At 36.9% G+C, this 21,732-nt stretch overlaps 1 protein-coding gene across 5 annotated transcripts in view; it reads right to left on the bottom strand.

The window, feature by feature from the left end:
• The window catches only part of TAFA1 (TAFA chemokine like family member 1), a 708,714-nt gene extending 687,211 nt beyond the window's left edge, over positions 1–21,503 (bottom strand). For 2 of the 5 annotated variants that reach the window (XM_073230877.1, XM_073230880.1), the window contains exons 1-3: positions 21,401–21,503; positions 19,999–20,264; positions 3,937–3,987 (exon numbers count right to left, since the gene is read on the bottom strand). In XM_073230877.1, the coding sequence (XP_073086978.1) occupies positions 3,937–3,939 (3 nt within the window). In that variant the 5' untranslated portion in view covers positions 3,940–3,987; positions 19,999–20,264; positions 21,401–21,503. Of the gene's footprint in view, positions 1–3,936; positions 3,988–19,998; positions 20,265–21,180; positions 21,321–21,396 lie in introns of those variants that run through there. The other 3 variants (XM_073230878.1, XM_073230879.1, XM_073230881.1) reach the window with 3 other exon arrangements.
• Positions 21,504–21,732: the final 229 nt, after the last annotated feature.

Genomic DNA, 21,732 nt, shown 5'->3' with positions numbered 1-21,732 from the left:
AATTAGGTGCATCCAACACCCATTATAAGGCAAGGCACAATGTTGAAGAGGGCCTTCAACATATACAAGTTGGCTGAGAGGTAACATTTTGTTAGGGCTTATACATAGCAAGCAATGTGGTAAATGCTTTACATGCATTTAAACCTCCCAATAACTTTATCAGTTGTATAATATTATTATACTTCTTTTAGAAGCAAGGATATTAAGCCTTCATAAAGCCAAGTAACTTGTTCGAGGTTATATAAATTTGATTTTGGAACCTGATTTTGAACTAAGGAAATCTGGTTCCAGACTTGTGCTCTTAATCACTATGTATTACAGCCCATGAATGGGTGGAAGGATGGATGGATGGATGGTGGATGGACTGATAGATGGAATGAGCAAAATATAGTAGTTTAGGGGAAAGAGCAAGTAAATCTGACAAAACAAAAAAGCTAAACAAAAAAGGTGACATTTAACCTGATTCCTGAAGAATACAAGATATTTCCGGGTATAGGAAATGGAGGACTTCCCAGGCTGTCAGGGGAGCATGAGCAAAGACACAGACATCCAAATCTGCATGAATCTAGAGGATGACAGGTGATCCTGCATAACTAGGTCATGGGTCATTCAGGACAGGAGGCCAGAGAAGAGGTGCTGAGTGGGAGTATACTGTAAAATGTCTGCAATGTCATGTTGAGAACTTTAGGCCTTCTTATGCAGTCACTAGAAAACATTAAGAGGTTTTTATTCAAATGATGAATAACACTTACTGAGGACTTAACTTGTGTCAACCATGAGGTGTTAAAATCCTCACAAGAACTCCACCAAGATAGATGTAGCTATTGTTGCTTCATTTTACAGGTAATGCATTTGAGGTTCAGAGAGGCTAAGTCACTAAAGTCAAATAGTCTAGAGCTGTTTGAGTCTGTATGTGGACCCAGACAGTCCTCCAGAGCTACAGCACTAAACAAAGTAAGAATGTGGCATGATTTTATCTGTGTTCAGAGAGAAAACTATAGCAGTGGTGTGCATGAGGATGAAACTTAAGATAGAGAAACTAATTAGGTGGCTATTTATGTTTAGACAAGAGCAGCTGGAGAAATGAGCTACGGCAGGGTTTCTCAACCTCGGTCTACAGCATCTTTGCTATGAGAGCCTGTCCATAGCATTGTAGGATGTTTAGCAAAATCACTGGCCTCTCCCCATAGATGCCAGAAGTATGCCCTTTTAAAGTACTGCAAAGAAAAATGTCTCTGAACATTGTGAAGTGTCTCCCTGGAAAGCAAACCTCTGAGAACCAATAAGTTAAAGCATTGACAAGGGATTGGAAAATGGATATTTCAGAAATAGGATCAACAGGACTAAGTGATCAAAAGGAAGAGGGCTCAAAGATGTACGCAGATGTGTAACACAATCATGGTACTAGTAAGGCAATACTAGTCCCCAGGGGTTCAGAACTCAGGGTCTGGATTTGGTCAGCCTAGAGTCAAAAAATGAGCAAATCATTTATGCTCTCTAGGTGTTAAAAAGAAGATACTGAGAAGATATTTGCAAATCACACATTTGACAAGGGGTTAGTATCCAAAATAGATAAATAACTCATACAAATTAACAGTAAAAAAAAAAACACCCTGATTTAAAAATGGACAAAGGATCTGAGCACACATTTTTCCAAAGAAGGCATAGAAATGGCCAAAAGATTCATGAGAAGATGTTCATATCACTAATGATTAGGCAAATACAGATAAAAACAACAATGAGATACCACCTTATAGCTGTTAGATTTGTGACTGACAAAAGGACACAAAATAACAAGTATTGGAAAGGATATGGAGAAAAGGGAACCCTCATACACTGTTGATAGTACTGTAAATAGGTATACAACTATGTAAAACAGTATAGAGGTTCCTTGAAAAGTTAAGAATAGAACTATCATATGATCCAGCTATTCTACTTCTTGGTATTTATCAACAGAATAGAAAGCACTTATTTGAAAAGATAAACACCCCAATATTCATGAAAAATAATTTACAATAGCTAAGATATGGAAACAACCTAAACATCAATTGATAGGTGAATGGATAAAGAAGATGTGGTTTATATAAAACATTATTACTCAGCCATAAAAAGAGTGAAATCTTGCCAATTGTGACAACACAGATAAAATTTGACAGTATTATGTTAAGATAAATAAGTCAGAAGTGGAAAAAGAATAACAGTATGATTAAACTCAGACATGAAATTTAAAAACAAACAAAACAAACAAACAAAACAAAAGCAAATTCATAGATACAAAGAACAGACAGGTGGTTACCAGAAAGGAAGGGGGCTAAGGGGATGGGTAAAATGGATGGAGGGAGTCAAATACATGGAGATAGATGGTAATAATCCATCATTTGGAGGTGATCACTTTGTAATGAATACAGATATTGAATTATAATGTAATACACCTGAAACATATAATGTTATATACCAATTTTACCACAATGAAAATCAATCAATCAATCAATAAAAAGATGCTCCTAATAGCAGTTACCTCAAAAATTTGTTGTGAATATTAAAACAGGATACTGTGAGTCAAATGCTTAGCAGAGTTTCTGGCACTTAAAAAGTGCTCAATAAAATCACTACTAATATATATTACTAATACAATATTACTACAAAATATAGCCAATAATGGAAACATAGGAAAACTTTTTCAACCAGAGTTTTTAAAGTTTATGGTTTAAGAAATGTTTAGTGAGTGGGCACTCTGAACTCCATAAACAATTTTCAATTGCATGGAGTATTTCCTTACTCATTTAAGTTAAATTGAAAAGAGAATATGTGACTGAACACTTGGTTTGATACCAACTGTGAGTGCCTGGTGTGTATATATACATGTGTGTGTGTGTCTGTGTCTGTGTCTGTGTTTACATGTATACATATTCAAATTAGATCACTGGAATCACACCAAAATATTAATACCAGTTATTGCTGGATGGTAAGATTATGGGTGAGTTTAATGTTTTCCTCTATTTTTCTACTATCCCTTATATTTTTTTCTATAATGAACAACTTTTATAAAAGGGAACAAAAGTAAATGTTCTAAAATGTCTTCCTTTAATATGTACTGATTAGAGCCTAATGTGCAAGCCTACTGTGCTAGAAACTGAGAATACAATTAAAAGCCTACCCCCACATATATACATAGACATATACACACATATTTATACAGATACCTACAAAAACACATATTTATACACATACATACATATATACACATACCCACAAATATGCATACATATATATGTGTATATACACATATAGACACACATGCTTATGCATATATAAATATAGACACATACACATACATGTATATATATGCATACAGGAACAAGAAAATCAACAAAACCCTCAAAAAACCATGCATGCATACCAGAAAACTAGACCTTGAAAACCAAGATATAACAATAATACTTCAAAAACAATGAATATGATGAGTTTGAGTAATACCATCCTAATCGTGTTTTTCAGTCTGACAGAAAATCCAGAAGAATTTTCTAATTCTCCTACTGTGCAAGTGGTTTCAGTAGAAAATGCCATCATCCTCTCATTTTTAAGATTTTGCTTTCCTTACTTAATTATTCCTATCCTGAAGGAATATAATATATAATAGTTTTGTAATGTCCAAATCAACCTTGAGTCTGATTAGTAGGGATAGTTTCCCTGAAAAACTATAGTTTTCCACTGGGAGACTTATTTCAGTAACAAAGGCTTTCTTTAGACAGTATGTAGGGGGTTTTCTATTTAAAAAATAAAAATCCTTGCCTCCATGAACATTTAGGGAAATATAAAACAGTGTCTATTTTTCTGAGTTCCCACAGACTTAGGAAAACAACAATCTGAGACTCAGGAAAATTCTCCAACATCCTGATTGTTTAAATAAGATGGAAGTGCCTTCATTTAACTCACCATTACAAGGAGATTCTGTCTCAAAGTGTCATTCTCAGTTTCAACTGGTGTCTGTGTAGAGAGTAATGGAAATGACCAATTAAGGATGCTCATTGTGCCCTCTGAAATCTTTTTAATTAAGTACATACTGAAATGATGGGACTTCATACAAACGACAGTATATGCCCCAGTGTCTGCCCCTTGTCATTCATTCTTACAGTTGCATTTCTGGAATTAGGCTTCATGTTCTGTCATCTTGAATATTTTAATACTTTACTGAACCTGAATGTGTTTAGCCATAGGAGGATAGAAGTAAAATAAAATTTTATAGCCAACAAAGTCCTTTATATCTAAAGTTTATTGCACATTTTATATTTTGTTTAACAACACATGGCTCCTTGAGACTCAGAAATAAACACAGGTTTCTCAAGTTGCAGTTTGCTTGTATTCCTTTTATTCCTGGAGAGTTTATTTCATTATCAGGATAGAAAGAATTTCTAATTGGCCAGAGAGTGACTGAAATTCTGCTAGGCAGGTGCTTCTTACTCCAAAAGTATCAAGACAACCTTAAAGCTCTTCTGTGTTAGAAAAATGGCCCATTTTTTATCTTTGTGTCCAAAGTATATGCATTCTGCATTCAGAGTGACCATAGACTTCCCAATTTTCTTCAACATGATGAAGATTTAATTTTCTTTCAACCAACAAGTCAGGAAACAGTCAACTGATAAAATATGAAGGAGCCCATTGACTCATAAAGTGGTAGTTGATACTTCCAACAACAGCTATTCTTGGTATTAGGCTATAGTTTATAAAGGTATTATTTTGTAATAGTGGCCAAACTATTGTTTTCTGTGTTGAATATGTATTAAAAGTAATTAACACTGTCTTAATTTTGCTTCTTGGTTTGCAAAGTTGGCATGGAGGCCCCAGAAATAATGGAAGAATTTTAATACAGTGTAAGACATTAGAGTGGTTTTTATTTTTCCAAGATTAAACTAAGTAACTAGATAGGGTTTTCATTGTCGTTTGTTGAGTATAGGAATAAAAAATCAAGCAAAAAATATATATATTTCCATAGGACAAGTTGAAGGAGAATTGGCATCCCAAATGTGTATAATATAATAGAAACGCCATTGTCGCTTCAGTTACCAGTTCTAACACTATTATTCATATGGCCAAAAAAGCAAGTTATTCAGTTGCCCATGAGTTTTAAAAAATGGATTAGATGTCATTTCTGAGGTCTTTTCTAACTCTGATTTTCTATAGTTCTTAATAAAACACATTAACCTGATTTGATTCCAACTCTATCACTGTCAAAATTTCATTTGCTCATTCTCTCATTCACATCACCTCCCAAGATGTTTTAAACAACCAACATCTACTAAGACTTCAATATCTTGGCTATCTCTTCACCACTAACACTCCCTCATAGGATATGTTTTGGGATATTCTTAGAAGAAAGTGTTAAAGAGAATGCTAACTGCCATACAGAAATAAACCACTGATCTCCCTGGTCTTATTGAGCTCTTGACCTATTTCCTTGCCTGAATGGCCAAGAAAGAAACTAGAAAGCCTTTAACCCACCTCATGGAAACAGAATCTAAAAATATACACATCTGATAGAAGTTCCCCACCATCTCTTCTTGTCTGCAAGGATGAGCTCACTGAGTCTTAGAAAAGGAGTCGTTTTAAAGGGGTCACCATCCCTAGACGCTGACTTCAGATTTGCAGGACTTGGGCATTGCTGTTAGATGCTGAGTCTTCTCTAAGACCATCTTAAGAACAGAAATGTATCAGAGAGAGTGGAGTTCAGCTATTGGATTTTTTAAATCACTTGTTTCCCCTGATATCCTTGTGGTCAGAAAGTTCATTTGATTGTTTATCTTCTTTGACTTCAATATTAATATATTTTTTCCAGTATATCTTCTACTGAGATGAAAACAATGCCCTTTTGAACAGCCCTTCTTCCTCTTGAAAATGGTTAAGGTGTCCTTCAGCTATCATTACTGTAAGCCATGTATCCTTTGCCATAAACATAATTAAAAACTGCTCCAGGGTCTTCTTAAAGTAATGTGAAATTTTTACATGTTTATGCCTAGCATGGGTGATGTTAAAGTAAGCAGTACTGGAATGGGAAGGTAAGGGGATGTCAAAAGATACCCTCCCATCCTTAATGCTCCCTTGATGGAAATGACAGCCTTATTTGTTTTGTTAACTGGTGCATAATTAAAAGTCAATATTCAAGATACTAATAAAAATCTGTATAACTACTCATGTTATAAGACTGAGGCTTAGAAGGAAAATCCATTTAAACACAGCCATGTGTAATTTACAAGAAATCAGTAATAAAATGTTTGCTCTCAACATTATCTGCAAAATGGTCTGTATATTACTAGAATAAATCCATATTACTTGGAGGCTGGAGATAAACATCCATAGGCAAAGTTCACACTGAGGTTATCTACCTCATGTTCTGAAATGGGGAGTGCTATTTAGAAGAGATAAATTGTGGTTTACTTCTCCAAGTCTCAAGTACACTGTGCAGAAATGAGTTTAGTTCCTGAGAGGGCATCTGTCATACCCAAATAGGAAAGAATGCCATTATAGGGTTGGGCCCATTGCGAAAACGATAGGGCTTTTGTTCTCAGTGGGAAACAAAAGGAAGATTCTGAACAATTAAACAGCCTGAGCGCAACTTCTGTTCATAAAAGAAAGGGAGATATTCGATGCTTTGGAAAACACTGATTCATTTGGCACTAGAGTGATAGCTTATTTTAAGCTCATGTATGTGAAACTGTTCATGTATGTGAATTCCCTGCTCATGTATGTGAAACTGTTCATGAGACTATACCTTGGATTCTGAAGTATGAAAAAAAATTTATGCATAGGAAAAAGGCCAATAGCAATAGAATGGGACACTGAAATCACCCTAACAGAAGTTTTCATGAGAGGTGTAACACCTATAGAGGCAAGAAAATGAATACCAGCTTTGGATAATATTTGATTCCCCCACATTAAGTAAGGATTGTTGCTTCATGCCATTTAAATGAGTCTCTAAGGTGGTGTTGGGGTAAAGGAGTTAGAACATTCTGTCTCTTTATTGTCCTTTTGTTTCCTTCTCTATTCCTTTGCCTACTCTCTCCAGCAGTAGAAGGGACTTCGCATCCTGTCTGGTGAAACCTACTAACATCCATTGCGGCAAAACCCCAGTTTCAAAACTCTAGGGTTTTCTTCTGATACAGAAATGGAAGCTCTGGAATTTATAATTCCCCTTTCTTTCTGAGTACACTTGAATTTCAAGAACTATTGTTACTCTAGGGACTTATTCTCAAAGTATGGACTGAAGCCATCAACATCACCTGAGAATTTATTAGAAATGGAGATCCTTGGGTCCCACTCCACATCCACTGAATCATAAATTCTGGGTGACATTTCGATAATGAGACCCAGTAATCTGTCTCTCAGCAAATACTCCAGGTGATTCTGATACCCACTAAAGTTGGAGACCATTGCTGTGTGGACTCCAGAATAGTCTCTATGCTCAGAAGTTCAGAGCTCAGCATGATTTCTTTGTTCCGGATGCTATCTGTCCTTCCTCTAAACCGACAAATGCTGTGGATTTCATGGTTGCAGAACCACAGGAAAATAAGATATACGTAAATGAAAAATAGAACTATATTACATTTCAGAAACATTCACCACGTTGTGTGTCCTGTCCTGAAAGTAAATTTTGGCAAGTCTACTGGGCCCCCATTTTCACTACGATTTCTTGTTTCCACAAACCTATGTCTGAGTCTCCTTTACTGCTGCCAGAGAAAACAATAGTTATTCCAAAGTAGTCTGCAACTCTAGGCCAATTCGACATTACTTGAATTACAGAAATAATATAATGAATAATATAATGTACAGTAAGACTAATGTATACCTATCATTCTAATGATATAAATCTATAAACTAGGCCATACAAGAACCATGTTAATAAATAATCAAGGTGAGGACCTCAAGACTCAGAAGTGCTTCTGGTTATGAAAAATAAAAATATATCAAGCTATACTAACACTAGGTTTAAGTAATAAACAATTTCTGTTATCCTCTCCAGATTTGACAGTTCATCTCAATGGGTATAGTTCAGTTCAACATTACTGATGTTGACTCAGTTTACTGGCAACTCTCTTGAGTCCATATGTGGGGCAAAAAGCTCCAATCCAAACCTGAATACAAGATCTGGGGATTGAGGCCATAGATACCAATGTGATACATAGAGAAAAGATGGCAAAAGTCCAGGTTCTCTGGCTATGCACAGGGCACTAGAACAAATACAGGAGGCTACAGGGTAATTCAAATTTGTAAAGGAAACAAATACTTAAGATTGTCAATGCTCCATGACTTACTAATTCGTGGTAGTTCATAGTGTCAACATTAGCTCCAGCTCCTTTTGATGACACCCTATCTTTGCAAAGCTGGGTGTTTAGGGGTTGCTCTGGTAAAAAGCCAGTACCATGTAAAAATCATCATGCAACAGGAAATAACAGTGTCCTATCTGATGCCAAGGTTTGAGAAGTTGTGCAATATCCAAGAGGTACACAAATCCATCAGTAAATGACTATGATTATTTAAAAATCAAACAAGTGTTTTTGTTGTTGTTTAGTGTCTGTGTATGTTTTTAAATAGTACTAAATACATCACAAATTTTAAATTATTTAAATACCTGCCGGACATAAATACATCATACATTTTAAATTATTCAGACCTAACTACTTAATAAACAGAAGTATTAGGCATTTCATTTGGTATAGAGGTACCATGAACCAAAAAAGTTGGTGAACCTCAGGGCTAAGGGGATTTTCCTTGTTTGTAATTGCACAGAATGAGACATTCAGCACAGAGGTAGCAGGAGCAAAAGGAAAGCAGGGCTACAGCTCCCATGAGTCCTTCCTTGGCCCAAAGCTTATACTTCCAGCATAGTAACTGTTTCTGTCTGTCTTGCATTATAAAGAATTTTTACACATCCATCTTCTCCATTAGGCTGGAAATTCCTGATACCTTTCTTTATTTCTGTCTATAGTCTGCCATCAAAACATCTAGAATGTTCTCTGAGTGCCTCTCTTGAAATCAGCAGTTTTTTATTCCGGTTAAGGATATCTTATCAGCCTCCTATTTAGCCATTCTTGGACTCCTCAGATTTCAAGTGGATTCAACATTTATGAGGAAGCCTCATGCTATTCCCATGCAGCCAATCAAATGTCAAACGTCAAAGGCCCCTAGGACTGGGGCCCAATGGCCTGGCTGAGTCCACCCCTCAGAATCCTATACCTGTGTATACTTGGTGAATAAATGCATGGACAGGTGAATGAATGAATTCTCCCCACTGCCATCATTCTTGCAAGTCAGAAAAACAATGGTAGCCGGCAAGGGTGACCAACCCAAACATGCTTTTTTTTGGTGAGTTACTTTCTTTAAAAAGGCTTCCACAAAGCTATCAGCTCAAAGGTTTTTTCCTGCCTTAAGAGTTATTTAAATATTTTCATCTCTGAAAACAAGACTTCCTGATAAATTAACTGAACATGAGAGTACCTTCCTAACCTCCTCCTATTCTGTCTGGGAAGAAAAGTGAGTTCTTTTTAAGTCATGGTCATCTCTAGGTCATTTATACAAATAAACATGATTGACCCAACTCCTGTACATCTGATTATATCTGTTGTGACTTTGCTCCAGGAAGATACCTGGTTATTGGTGAAGAGGTGGAAGACTAAGTTAATCGAAATGATTCCATGTAATTAAGGTTCATTGATGCATCTGCTAGATTTCCTAGCAGTATGTGCTTGCAAATAGATTGTATTCCAATGGTTCATTTGTAAACTAGTTGAGTGGAACATGAAATTCATTTTTTCATTAAAAAGTAGTTATAAAAGGTGGTTAACAATGTTGCTCATGTGATTGTATATTAATGATACCATAATAATTTAAAAAATGGTGGTTAAGTTTCCAGCCTAGTCCCCCAAAATTATTTAGCCTTTAACTTTGCTAGAATAAAATACATTCAGAATGAGTTCATATTGCCTTGATGTTCATGGCTGAACAAATTGGAAGAATTAAAATTGCATATAATTTCTTTTTTTTTTTTAATGTGTCTTGAAGTTCATGGTTTGGGGGATAAAACAGTTTTTAATAAACAGGATTAGATAGATGAAGATTTTTTAGAAAGATTCTGAAACAGATTTGGGGAGCAAACTGAACCTTTAGGATCCTATTCCCAACTCAGAAGAGATATTTAAACCAAGAATAGCAAGGGTAGACTTGGTGTTCATGAGATTAATTCTCCCCTGACCTCATTTTGTACTCATATTACTACCTCTGCTTTGGGCAATAGATATGTGTTGATCTATCTTCCTAGAATCCCTTCCCCTTCTTCTGGTGATAGCATCTCAATATTCCTTTACAGAAAATATTACTACCCTACTCTCAGTTCACGAAGTTTAAATAGAACTGACTCTAGAGGTTAAGAAATGTGCCAGGAATTTAGTCCTGGGTCAGCTAATTAGAACATTCCAGCCTTGGCTCATTAACTGATCCAGAAATGAGCACATGACCTTAAAAGTTCCAGTCAGAGACAAAGTATGTGACTTTTCCTGGGACTATTGGGACTACTATGCTACTAGAGCTTGTAAGCTTGGGAGATGCAAGTATGGTACTGCTTATAAAAAAAAAAAAAAAAAAAAAAAAACTCAAACCTATGTAGGAATGAAGCCAACACCAGAAGGTGGAGCCAAGGGATGCAAAAAGACAAATTCTTGACCAGAACTTTAAAACACTTGTACCTCAAACCCGTTTATGACTTTTACTTTGTTTCAGGCATTTTCAGTTGGCTTTCTGTCACTTACAACCAAAAGAGTTGATTTACTTTACAACAAATGTCAGCTAATAGTGTATGATTAAGACTGCTTCTATGGGAATACCAAGGAAGATCCACCCAACTTCTCTCCAGATTCTGACACCACATGATTTGCCTTCTAAGAATTTCCGAGGGGATTTGAATTAGAGGATTCTGGGTATTTTGTTATCTTTCACTCATCTATTCATGGCTTTCCTTTCCTTGACTTGAATTCAATTCTACCACTGATCACCTATTGGTAGTGATATCTTATTCCTTCCTCCCCTGCCCCCAGGGAGATTATAGAAATACAACAAAGAAAAAGTGGAACTTACAGAAATGTAACAAAGACAGAAAGATTTTGTTGTCGTTAGAGAACTGGAGTTCTTACCCTCTCTTTCCACTATCAGCAAAACCATTTTAATCTCTCAAGATCTTTGCTGCCATGTTTGTATAAGAAGCAACTATGATTCTGAAATTTCTGAAAAATCTAGAGGTTATAAGGAAAGGAATTGTAGCCCAGAGTTAAAACAAATGCATAGGTGCCAATAAGAAAGGGATTTCCAGAGGTGTAATTAACTGGGCTTAGAACAGTGACAGTCAGGAGAACTGAGTATGCCCTGGACGCGAAGCCAATCAAAGAAAACAGAGTGGTTCGTAAGAGATAGATAGAATCAAATAACTTCCTGTGGGAGCCCACTGGCAGTGGCCCCATACAGGGACTTATACATCAGGCATTTCAGATCATAAGGAGCTGGCCACTGATTGGGAGCTGTAATCTGCACCCTTCTGAACGCACCCAAGAATTCTATGCTTAATGTATCTGGTCATTTATGTGACTCCCTTAGTAAAATTCAAATGAGGAAACACTTTACATTTTATATCAAGGAGGTGGGAGGGGAATAGAGACATTTTATGACACAAGATTTTTTTTCTGAAAATGAACACAACCCTGGATAAAATGAGCAAGGATTTTCAACTTACTGGGGTAATTAGTTGACATTCGGTTGTAAAATAAACCAATTTTATAGTGCTGATTTCTGCTTTTTCTACAGCTATTTAATGTCCACAGAAAGGTTTTAATTCCAAGTGGAATAGATTGCTGGTAGTATGTTAACAAGCTACTTAAGATATAAAACCACATTAATATGCACAGATTTAAACGCAGCAGTGTTATAAGGCCAGCCTTAAATTGTATATATAAATATATTTGTCAACACAGTCCTTTTGGGAGACTGTAATGCTAACTTTATTGCCAAAGGCTGTTTGACATATGTTCTAAGGTGTTCTCTTCACTATGTGATGAACATATGAAAAGAAAATATATTTGAATTTACTCTATAAAAAACAAAACGTACACTGTAAGTAACTAAAAATCATTAGCTATTAATATGAGAGAATTCGGGGGCTTTCCATGTCAGAGAAGATGGAATGGACATGCTTTTTCCTATTCCTCCTGCTAAGTACAACTACGAGCCCTGTGTATTACATATGAAAGAAGCATAAGGAGACTCTGAAAGGTAGAGAAGAGAACAGATGAGCTGGGGGGCTTGGGACCAAAGGAACAACACAGTGGTTAAGCTCCCTGGGTTTGCTTGGTTTCGGTATTTTGGAGTTTGTTTCTTCTTTTGTGTCATATATTCTAGATAGAAAAAACCAGCAATACAGAAATTCTAACAGGCACAGCCAAAAGTCCCACCTAAACTTTTCTCTCTCCAGCCAAAGCACAGCAAACGAGCAGCCCAGCAAAACAGACAGCTTTTAGAAAATAAATGCTCTACTCCAGTCACATACACACAAAAAAAACCCAAAACCACAACTATACCCCATTCTCAATCTGTAGCAATAAAAGTTGATGGGGAAGCCTAGACATCACCGCTGACAGGTTGGACAAAGTACCCCAATCACTTTGCTGGGACGTTAAGAAAAGGCAGAGCATATAGTCAACACTTTTATCCCCAGAAAGGCAGTAACAAGCTTCCCTCTCCCTCACTGAAAAACAGGTGGGGGGCTAGAACTCCCTCCTTGGGGCCTCAGGGGAAGTTGGCTAAAACAAAAGACTTAAACAGGATTCAGAGGCTCATACCATAAAATATAAAATGTGCAGATTTCAATAAAAAATCACTCATCATACTGAGAATCAGGGAGATCCTGAGTTGAATAAAAAAACACAATGGATGCCAACACCGTGCTGACAGAGATGTTAGAATCACATGGCAAAAATTCTAAAATAACTACATAGAAATGTTTCAATGAGCAAGTAAGAATTCACTTAAAATAAATGAAAAAACACAGTCTCTGTAAAGAAATAGAAAGTCATTTCAAAGAAATAGAAGATGTAAAGAAAAACAAAATGGATATTTTAAGCCTAAAAAGTACAACAGCCAAAATAAAAAGCCACAGTGGACTGGATAAAAATCAGAATGGAGAGAATAGATGAAGAAATCATAGAACTGGAAAATAAAGCAATATAAATTACCCAATCTTAACAAAAAGAAAATAGATTCACAATATGTATACACAAAGCTTCAGGAACCCATGGGACTTCAACAAAAGATCTAGCCATTGGATCATATCATTGGAGTCCTGGAATGACAGGAGAAAGCTAAGACTGAAAAAAATATTTTAAAAACTAATGACTGAAAATTTCTTGATTTGACAAAAGACATAAACCTACAGATTCAAAAACCTGAACAAACCCCAAACAGGAAAGGTTAAAAAAAAAAGCCACACCAAGGGTAATAGTCTAATGAAGTTTACACAACAGAATGCCACACACTAGGTGGCTTCAACAACAGAAATAAATTTTCTCACAGTTCTGGATGCTAGAAGTCTAAGATCAAAGTGGTGGCGGTGTGCATTTCTAGTGAGGGCTTTCTTACTAGCTTGCAGATAACTATCTTCTCTCTGTGTCTTCTCATGGTCTTTCCTCTTTGTATGCACAGAGAGAAAGAGAGAGATCTGATGTTGCTTTCTATTCTTATAAGGACATCAGTCCTCTCAGACCCACTCTTACAACCTCATTTAGCCTTACCTCTATAAAAGTCCTATATCCAAGTACAGTCACATTGGGGGCTAGGGATTCAACATATGAATTTGAGGAAAACACAGTTCAATCCATAACACCAAGAAATATCATAGTCAAAATTCTGAAAACTAAAGACAAAGGAAATATCTTCAATGCAATGAGATAAATGACACCTAAATGGAAAACATTTGAATGGTAATAATCTTCTCAACAAGACGCCAGAAGGAATTCCCACATTTCATGTGTTTAAAAAAATAAATGCCAAGCCAGAACCTTACATCAAGAGAAAATACCCTTCATAAATGAAGAAGAAATCAAGATATTTATCAGTTAGAAGAAAACTAAAAGAATTTGTCTTTCACATCCCTACGCTAAAAGAATGGCTAAAGGAAGTTCTCTAACAGAAAGGAAATGATAAACAAAGGAATTCTGGAATATCAGGAAGGAAGAGAGAATGTGGAATCAAAAATATGGGTAAATACAATAAACTTCCTTTCTCTTCATCAATATTCTAATTTATATTTCATGTGACTTTAAATATATGAACAGAGAATATCTGAAACTGTATTATACAAGAGGAAAGGTAAAGGGGTAAAAAGAAAGCAAGTTTTCTACACTTCACTCAACTGATGAACAATACCAATAACTGTAATAAATTGTGCATATACAATTTACTACATAGAGCAACCACTAAAAAATCTATACAAATGCTCAAAAACATTACAGATAAAGGAAAATTGAATTCTAGAAAATGTACAAAAAACCTACAGAAGGCAGAAAAAAGAACAGAAAAACAAAACAAACAAGCAAAAAAGAGAACAAACAGAAACCAAAAAATAAAATCACAGGTTAAAAGCTAACATATCAGTAACTTAATTAATGGTATATCTGAAAAGTAACTTGTGGCTACCATGGTGGGGGGTATTGAGGTGGGTGGGTGGGGAGGGTGAGAGGGATAAAGGGGCACAATAATTCTCAATCATAATATAAGTTGGTCATGGGCATAGTAGCACAGCATAGAGAATATAGTCAATGATTCTGTAATATCTTCTTATGTTGACAGATTGTAACTGCACTAGAGGGGCTGAGGATTTAATAATATGGGTAACTAGTGGACCATTGTGCTGTATACCTGAAACCAATATAAGATTGTATATCAACTGTACTTCAATAAGAAATAATTTTAAATAAATAAAAGGATGAAAAAATTGTTACTGGTTTAAATATACCAGTTCAACAATAGAAATTACACTCTTTACAAGAAACTCACTTTAAATATAACAATTTAGTTAGACTGAAATAAAAGTATGGAGAAAGATACATCATGAAGATGTATCTTCAGAAGAAAGATATTCACCTGCAAAAAAGGAAATTGGACACTGTAATTCATATCACATACAAAAATTCACTCAAATGGATCATGACGTAAATGTAAGAGCTAAAAGGATAAAAGTCCTAAAAGAATTATAGCTGCAAATCTTCATGACTTTAGATTATACAGGGGTTTCTGAGATAAGACACCTAAAGCACAAGCAATCAAAGAAGAAAAAAAAAGATAAGTTGGAATTCACCAAAACTGAACACTGTTGTGCTTCAAAGGACACTATCAAGAAAATAAAGACACCCACAGAATGGAAACAAATATCTGCAAATCATGTATCTAAGAAGACTGACAAAGGAAAAAAATAAATAAAAGGCCCAAATTACATTATCAGGAATGAAACAGGATACCACAACAGAATCTATAGACTTCAAAAGCAAGGAAATGCTATGAATGGCTATACATATGCAAATTTGACAATTTGAATGAAGTGGACCAATTCCTCAAAAAAGCGTAAGCTACCATAACTCACACCATCCAAAACAGATTGTTTGAACAGCCCTACATCCATTAAGGAAGTTGAATTTGTAATTCTTAAACTCCCAAAAAAGAAATTTCCAAAGCCAGATCACTTCACTGGAGAATTCTATTCCAATGTTTAAAGAAGAATTAATAATGACTCTATACTATCTCTTCCTGAAAATAGAAGAGAAGGAAACATTTCCCAACTCATTTTAGGAAGCTAATATTACTGGGATATCAACCTATGCTAGTGAAAAAAAGTCAATCCCAAAAGGTTACATGCTATATGATTCTATTTATGTAACATTCTGGAAACAACATAATTAGAAATTATAGAAATGGAGAACTCTCAGTGTTCAACAAGTATTAAGAAGAGAGTATGTACACTGCTGGTGGGAATGTAAATTAGTTCAACCATTGTGGAAAGCAATATGGAGGTTCCTCAAAAAGCTCAAAATAGAAATACCATTTGACCCAGGAATTCCACTTCTAGGAATTTACCCTAGTAAAATATAGCAGCCCAGTCTGAAAAAGACAGATGCACCCCTATGTTTATCGCAGCACTATTTACAATAGCCAATAAATGGAAGCAACCTAAGTGTCCATCAGTAGATGAATAGATAAAGAAGATGTGGTACATATACACAATGGAATATTATTCAGCCATAAGAAGAAAACAAATCCTACCATTTGCAACAACATGGATGGAGCTAGAGGGTATTATGCTCAGTGAAATAAGCCAGGCAGAGAAAGACAAGTACCAAATGATTTCACTCATATGTGGACTATAAGAACAAAGAAAAACTAAAGGAACAAAACAGCAGCAGAATCACAGAACCCAAGAATGGACTAACAGTTACCAAAGGGAAAGGGACTGGGGAGGATGAGTGGGAAGGGAAGGATAAGGGTGGGGAAAAAGAAAGGGGGTATTACAATTAGTATGTATAATGTGGGGGGGGGGCACGGGGAGGGCTGTACAACACAGAGAAGACAAGTAGTGATTGTACAGCATCTTACTATGCTGATGGACAGTGACTGTAATGGAGTTTGTGGAGGGGACTTGGTGAAGGGGGGAGCCTAGTAAACACAATGTTCTTCGAGTAATTGTAGATTAATGATAACAAAATAAAAATAATAAATAATAAATAAATAAATAAAAAGAGGAGAGTATAGGCCAGAAGAAGGTTGGTGTATCTATAAAAAGACAACATGAAGAATCTGTGGTCATGGAGATATTTGTTTTTGATTGAATCAGTATCATTATCCTGGTTGTGATATTGTACTACAGCTTCAAGATATTTTACCATTGGGAGAAACTGGGTAAAGGGTACATGATATTTCTTACTGCATGTGAATCTACATTTTGGGATGATCACAATTATTTCAAAATAAAGTTTAATTTAAAAAACACAGTTCTTTAGTGTAAATGCAACCATCTAATAACAACAATGGCAATATCTACAAAATGGATGCTTTGCTCTAGTTAAAAATGAAATAAAGAACAGTGTGAATCTAAAATACACATATTTATCTGAAAATTAAAATCCTGATGGTTCTGAGAATATTGTCAGCTGTTTTCAGCACAGTTTTAAATATTTGGATCCATAAATTATCAGTCAAACATGCACTTAAAATGGTTTAATAAAGTCTTAGACCACCCCTCTCAGCCTGTTTCCTAAATGAACTGCCACAAAAACATATGCATAATATATATCATCTGATTTTCTCATGATTAGGACAACCATGACAAAATGGTTCCTTTGACAAAAACCTCAAAATTACATATAGTGGTAATTAGTCAAATAGGTAGACTGAGGAGATCCTGCAAGGCAGAGAATTCCTGGGGAATAGAGACAGAAGCTTTTTCAAATATTCCCACTGCCAGGAATAGGGAGAGATCAGATTAGCGGGAAAGCCACATTTTCCTCCACCCTACACTGTCTCGGTTCCTCAGTCCACCTCCCCTTTAGCTACCATCCAGCCTTCTTCTCTGAAACTCTGGCAATAGTAGCTAATATCTTCTGAGTACTTACTACATGCTAGGCACTGTGTCAAGCATATGTCCAATGTTACTAATAACTGTATGATGTTCAATTTACAAAAGATAATGAGGAGGAGAGGGAGAGAGGTTAGAATAAAGAAAGAAAGGGAGAAAGAAGGAAGAAAGAAGAACACCAAAGTTCATGGAGGTCAAATAATCCCCAAAGTCGTACAGTCTATTGACAAAGCTGGAATTTGAACTAAGATTTGTCTGAATTCAAAGCTCAAGCCTTTAACCATTACTCCAGTAGTTCTCAAACTCTGCTATACATTAAAATTGATGGTGACTTTTTAAAAATCTTAATCATGGGTCACCTTCCAAAAAATGAAATCAAAACATCAGGAATGGAAGGGAGCTTCAGTATTTTATTTAAAAAGATCCTCAGGTGATTCAATGTGCAGCCCGTTTGGGAACCACTGCACTATTATCTGGCTCTGGATGAAAACCCTTCCTGCCCAGATACCTCCCATTTCCAATTGTCATTCACCTCTGCCTATTCCACATCCAAAGTTTTAACCACACCCTACCTTGAATCTCCTCATACTGAATTTGTCCTCTGAGAAACAGGTTAACATTTCTGGATTACCCAGGAGATGCAAATACTCTTGGGTTTAGGCTAATGAAGGCTCAACACCTTTCTTCTCTGATACAGTGTTTCAGACTGATGCATTTGAGGCCACAGCCCAGAACAATATGGGAATGCAGACATTTGGGGCCCTAAAGATTTTCTGAAGCCAACTGCATAACAAACTTAGCAACAGCACACCTGAGTAGAAGTGAAACCCATTCAAGAAAGAAATACAACAAATTAGAAAAGATGAACGGGGTCCTCATCATATGAACCACTGGTTTTCATAAATAAAGATTGAAGCAATGGCTAGCAATGGCTCTTTTCATGTTGGAATAGGAGACTGAAGAGAGGGAAAATGAGTCCCAGAAGTAGAAAAAGCAAAGTCACACAGCTAGTAGAGTTAAACTGAGATTTTATTGTCCTGCGGGATGTAGCTATCCTGAAGACAGAGGGGCTAATGCACAGCAAAGTTATTTGCATAGTACCCACCCTCTGAATATTTGCCCAGGGACCGTCGACAAATGTCAGTTGGGCCATTAGTTTCTTTTTCCTTGTTTAACACATTCAAAGACACTGTAAAATTGTGGGGGAAAGGTCAGTAATTGTCAGACACAAAAGTTGGTAGAGAAAAGAATAAAGATGGAAAGGACATTACAAATTCCACAGACCCAAAACAAACAAAGTAGATGCATATGGCCCAAAATAAGTTGAAAATTTGGGAGAAATAGAATTTAGCTACCACTCTGTCTGAATCCAAATATAAGACTAAAGTCTACTGGGAAACATGCAGAACACAATGCGTTCTGACTGCTCTTGCCAGTCTCTTACCCCCACCAGGAGCTCTGGAATTCATTAGCTTGTTAAAAGTGGCTTGGAGAAACATGGTATCTTGAAATTTTTCATAACAATATTGGCAACTGTCCCTTTACATATGATAGTAGCAGCCTTAGCTTGTCTAGGTTTGCACTCCAGTTTTCCTTGCCCCAGTTAGTGATCATATGTCCCTTTTTAAATTTCTCAGAATAGCACTCTTGACATGTTTTTCTTTTAAATTTAAACAATGATAAAGTCCTGAAAAGAAGTCTGCCTCCCAAGAACTGAATTTCCCTGAACTAGTGATACAAAGGAAAACTGTTTTCTTCAAGCAGCTGGTATATGGATGGTGTGGAGGGCAATCACAGATGGTAGGAGGGGTCAGGACTCACTGCTAGACAGTCTCTAGCAGTGGTCCTTTGAAGCCAAGCCTGGAAAACTCTGCATCTGAAACAGGTCCCAAGAGTATATCTGCTCTCCAGCAGATTTCAGGCCCACAAAATGAGAGACAAAGCTGAAGACAAATGCTCCTTAGGCAAAGAGTAACTCTTCTCAAGGCACTAACCCACTGTGCTTACCAAGGAAGCATTAACCTCACATCAGTCCCAAATCTGCCCCTCCAAAGGTTAGTTATTATCTGCTTCAACTATGGCAAATTTCTATAAGGCAGAATGAAATATTCATAATAAACATATGATATGATGCATCTTTCTCAAGTCACAATACCACTTTACAGAATTAGTAAATGTTAGCAATATTTCAGCCAATAAATCCGCTTATTCTGAAATAAGTAGAAATTTCAGTAGGAAGTATATTCACGCATCCTTGAAAAGTGAAACCAAAAGTGTTAGTAATCTATTGCTACATAACCGATTATCCCAAAATACAGCAAATTAAAATAACAAGTATTAATCACCTCACAGTTTCTTGAGGTCAGGAGTCTGGGCACAGGTCAGCTGGGTGCTTCCATCTCAGGGTCTCTCACCAGGCTGCAATCAAGGTGGCCAGGGCTGCAGTGATCCCACTCCTTAACCGGGGAAAGGTTCGTGACCAAGTTCACGCACATCGTTGGCAGGCCTCACGTCCTTCATGTCCATTGGCTGGAGACATCAGTTCCTTGCCCCATGGGCCTTTCTATGGGGTTACCCACTACACGGCAGCTTGTTTCACCCAGAGCAAGGCCTGCAAGAGGGAAAAAAAGAGAGAGTAACAATACAGATGCCCTGTGTTTTGCAACTTGACCTCAGAGGTAGCAGCCCATTGGGTTTTTCCTATTTTAGTCATTAGAAGCTCTTAAGTCCAACCCACAGTCTAAGGGAGAGGATTAGCAAGGACATGAATACTAACAGGTAGGTGTCATTGAAGCCATTTCAGAAGCTGCTTATCACACAACATAATTCCTTCTCCCCATGTTAAACAACACTGAGACACTAGTTTCTTTCCTGACCTCATCACATTAAGCACTTGCAGGGATGGGATGCGCATACTTTCCCTACATTAAACAATACTAAAAACAAACAAATATTAATTAGAGCTTTGCTCCAGGATGTACACGGTCCTGAAATGTAAAGGTGTAAACTAAAATACTTTACTGAGCAAGACTAACACCTTGCTCATCAAGGCTGCTTCAGGACCCTCGCCTCAGAGCACCCACCACTCCAGAGCGCTTGTCAGAGGCTCTGCCCCATCACAGCCAATTTCCCAACTGCCAAGAGTCCCCTTAAAATCACCCAGCCGGTACCCTAAAAATCCATAAATGTCTTCCCCTAATTTCACATTTCAGACAGTACTGAGACTGTCTGAGAATAGAGGTGTTCTCTCTCATTGCATTAGGTTTAATAATAGCTTTGTGTGACCAACATATTTTTCTGTGGGTCTTTTGAGAAGTCAAGAGTTGACAATCTCATGTATAAGAATAATTATTTCAGTTTTCTATTACCAATGAAATCTTGCCCTACCATCACTATAGAATGACATTATTTTAGTGGAACTCCTCCTAAAATAAAAAATAAATAAACTTATAATTAACCTATTCAAGAAAAGGTACTGTGGCTTGCTACCCAGTCACCTGTTAGGCTAAATCACCTTAACAGTGTACCTTGAATTAGATTTACGGATAACAAAAGACCCCAATTCATGTCCATATTTTCTTCTCTTCATATTGTGAAAATAATAGAGAAACCCCATTAAGAGGGCGTCGGGAGGCCTGCGGGGAAAGCGCACAGGCAGCCATTCCTGCCCCTCCAGGTAAATCTCAGTCAGCACGAGAAGAGACGCCGTCAAGCCGCCAAAACCAAAACCGAAACTGATTCACCTACTTTACTACCCAGCGGAGGAAGGTTGCCGCCTCCCACCGCCGCAGCCTTTGGCTCCTGCCTCAGACTTCGCCTGCCGCTGCTTCCCACCTTCGCCTCCCGCCACAGCCCAGCCAATGAGAGACGTCACAATTCAGCCAATGAGGAGTCACAATACGTGGGGAAACCCTTCCCCCCTTTCCTCCAATAGTCTTTTTGCTTAGAACAGCCCTCCCAACTCCTCCCCTATCTCTATAAAAGAGTAGTCTTCCCTCTTGTTCTCCAGACGTGTCTTTGGTTGTGCCGTAGCTTATTTGTGCCCTTTGCGTATTGCTGCCATTCCTGGGTAAACCCAT

This window comes from Manis javanica, chromosome 3 (assembly GCF_040802235.1).
Source record: "Manis javanica isolate MJ-LG chromosome 3, MJ_LKY, whole genome shotgun sequence".
Lineage (NCBI taxonomy): Eukaryota > Metazoa > Chordata > Mammalia > Pholidota > Manidae > Manis > Manis javanica.
The sequence above is the reverse complement of the archived record's forward strand: the minus strand, read 5'-3'. Positions and strand labels throughout refer to the sequence as shown.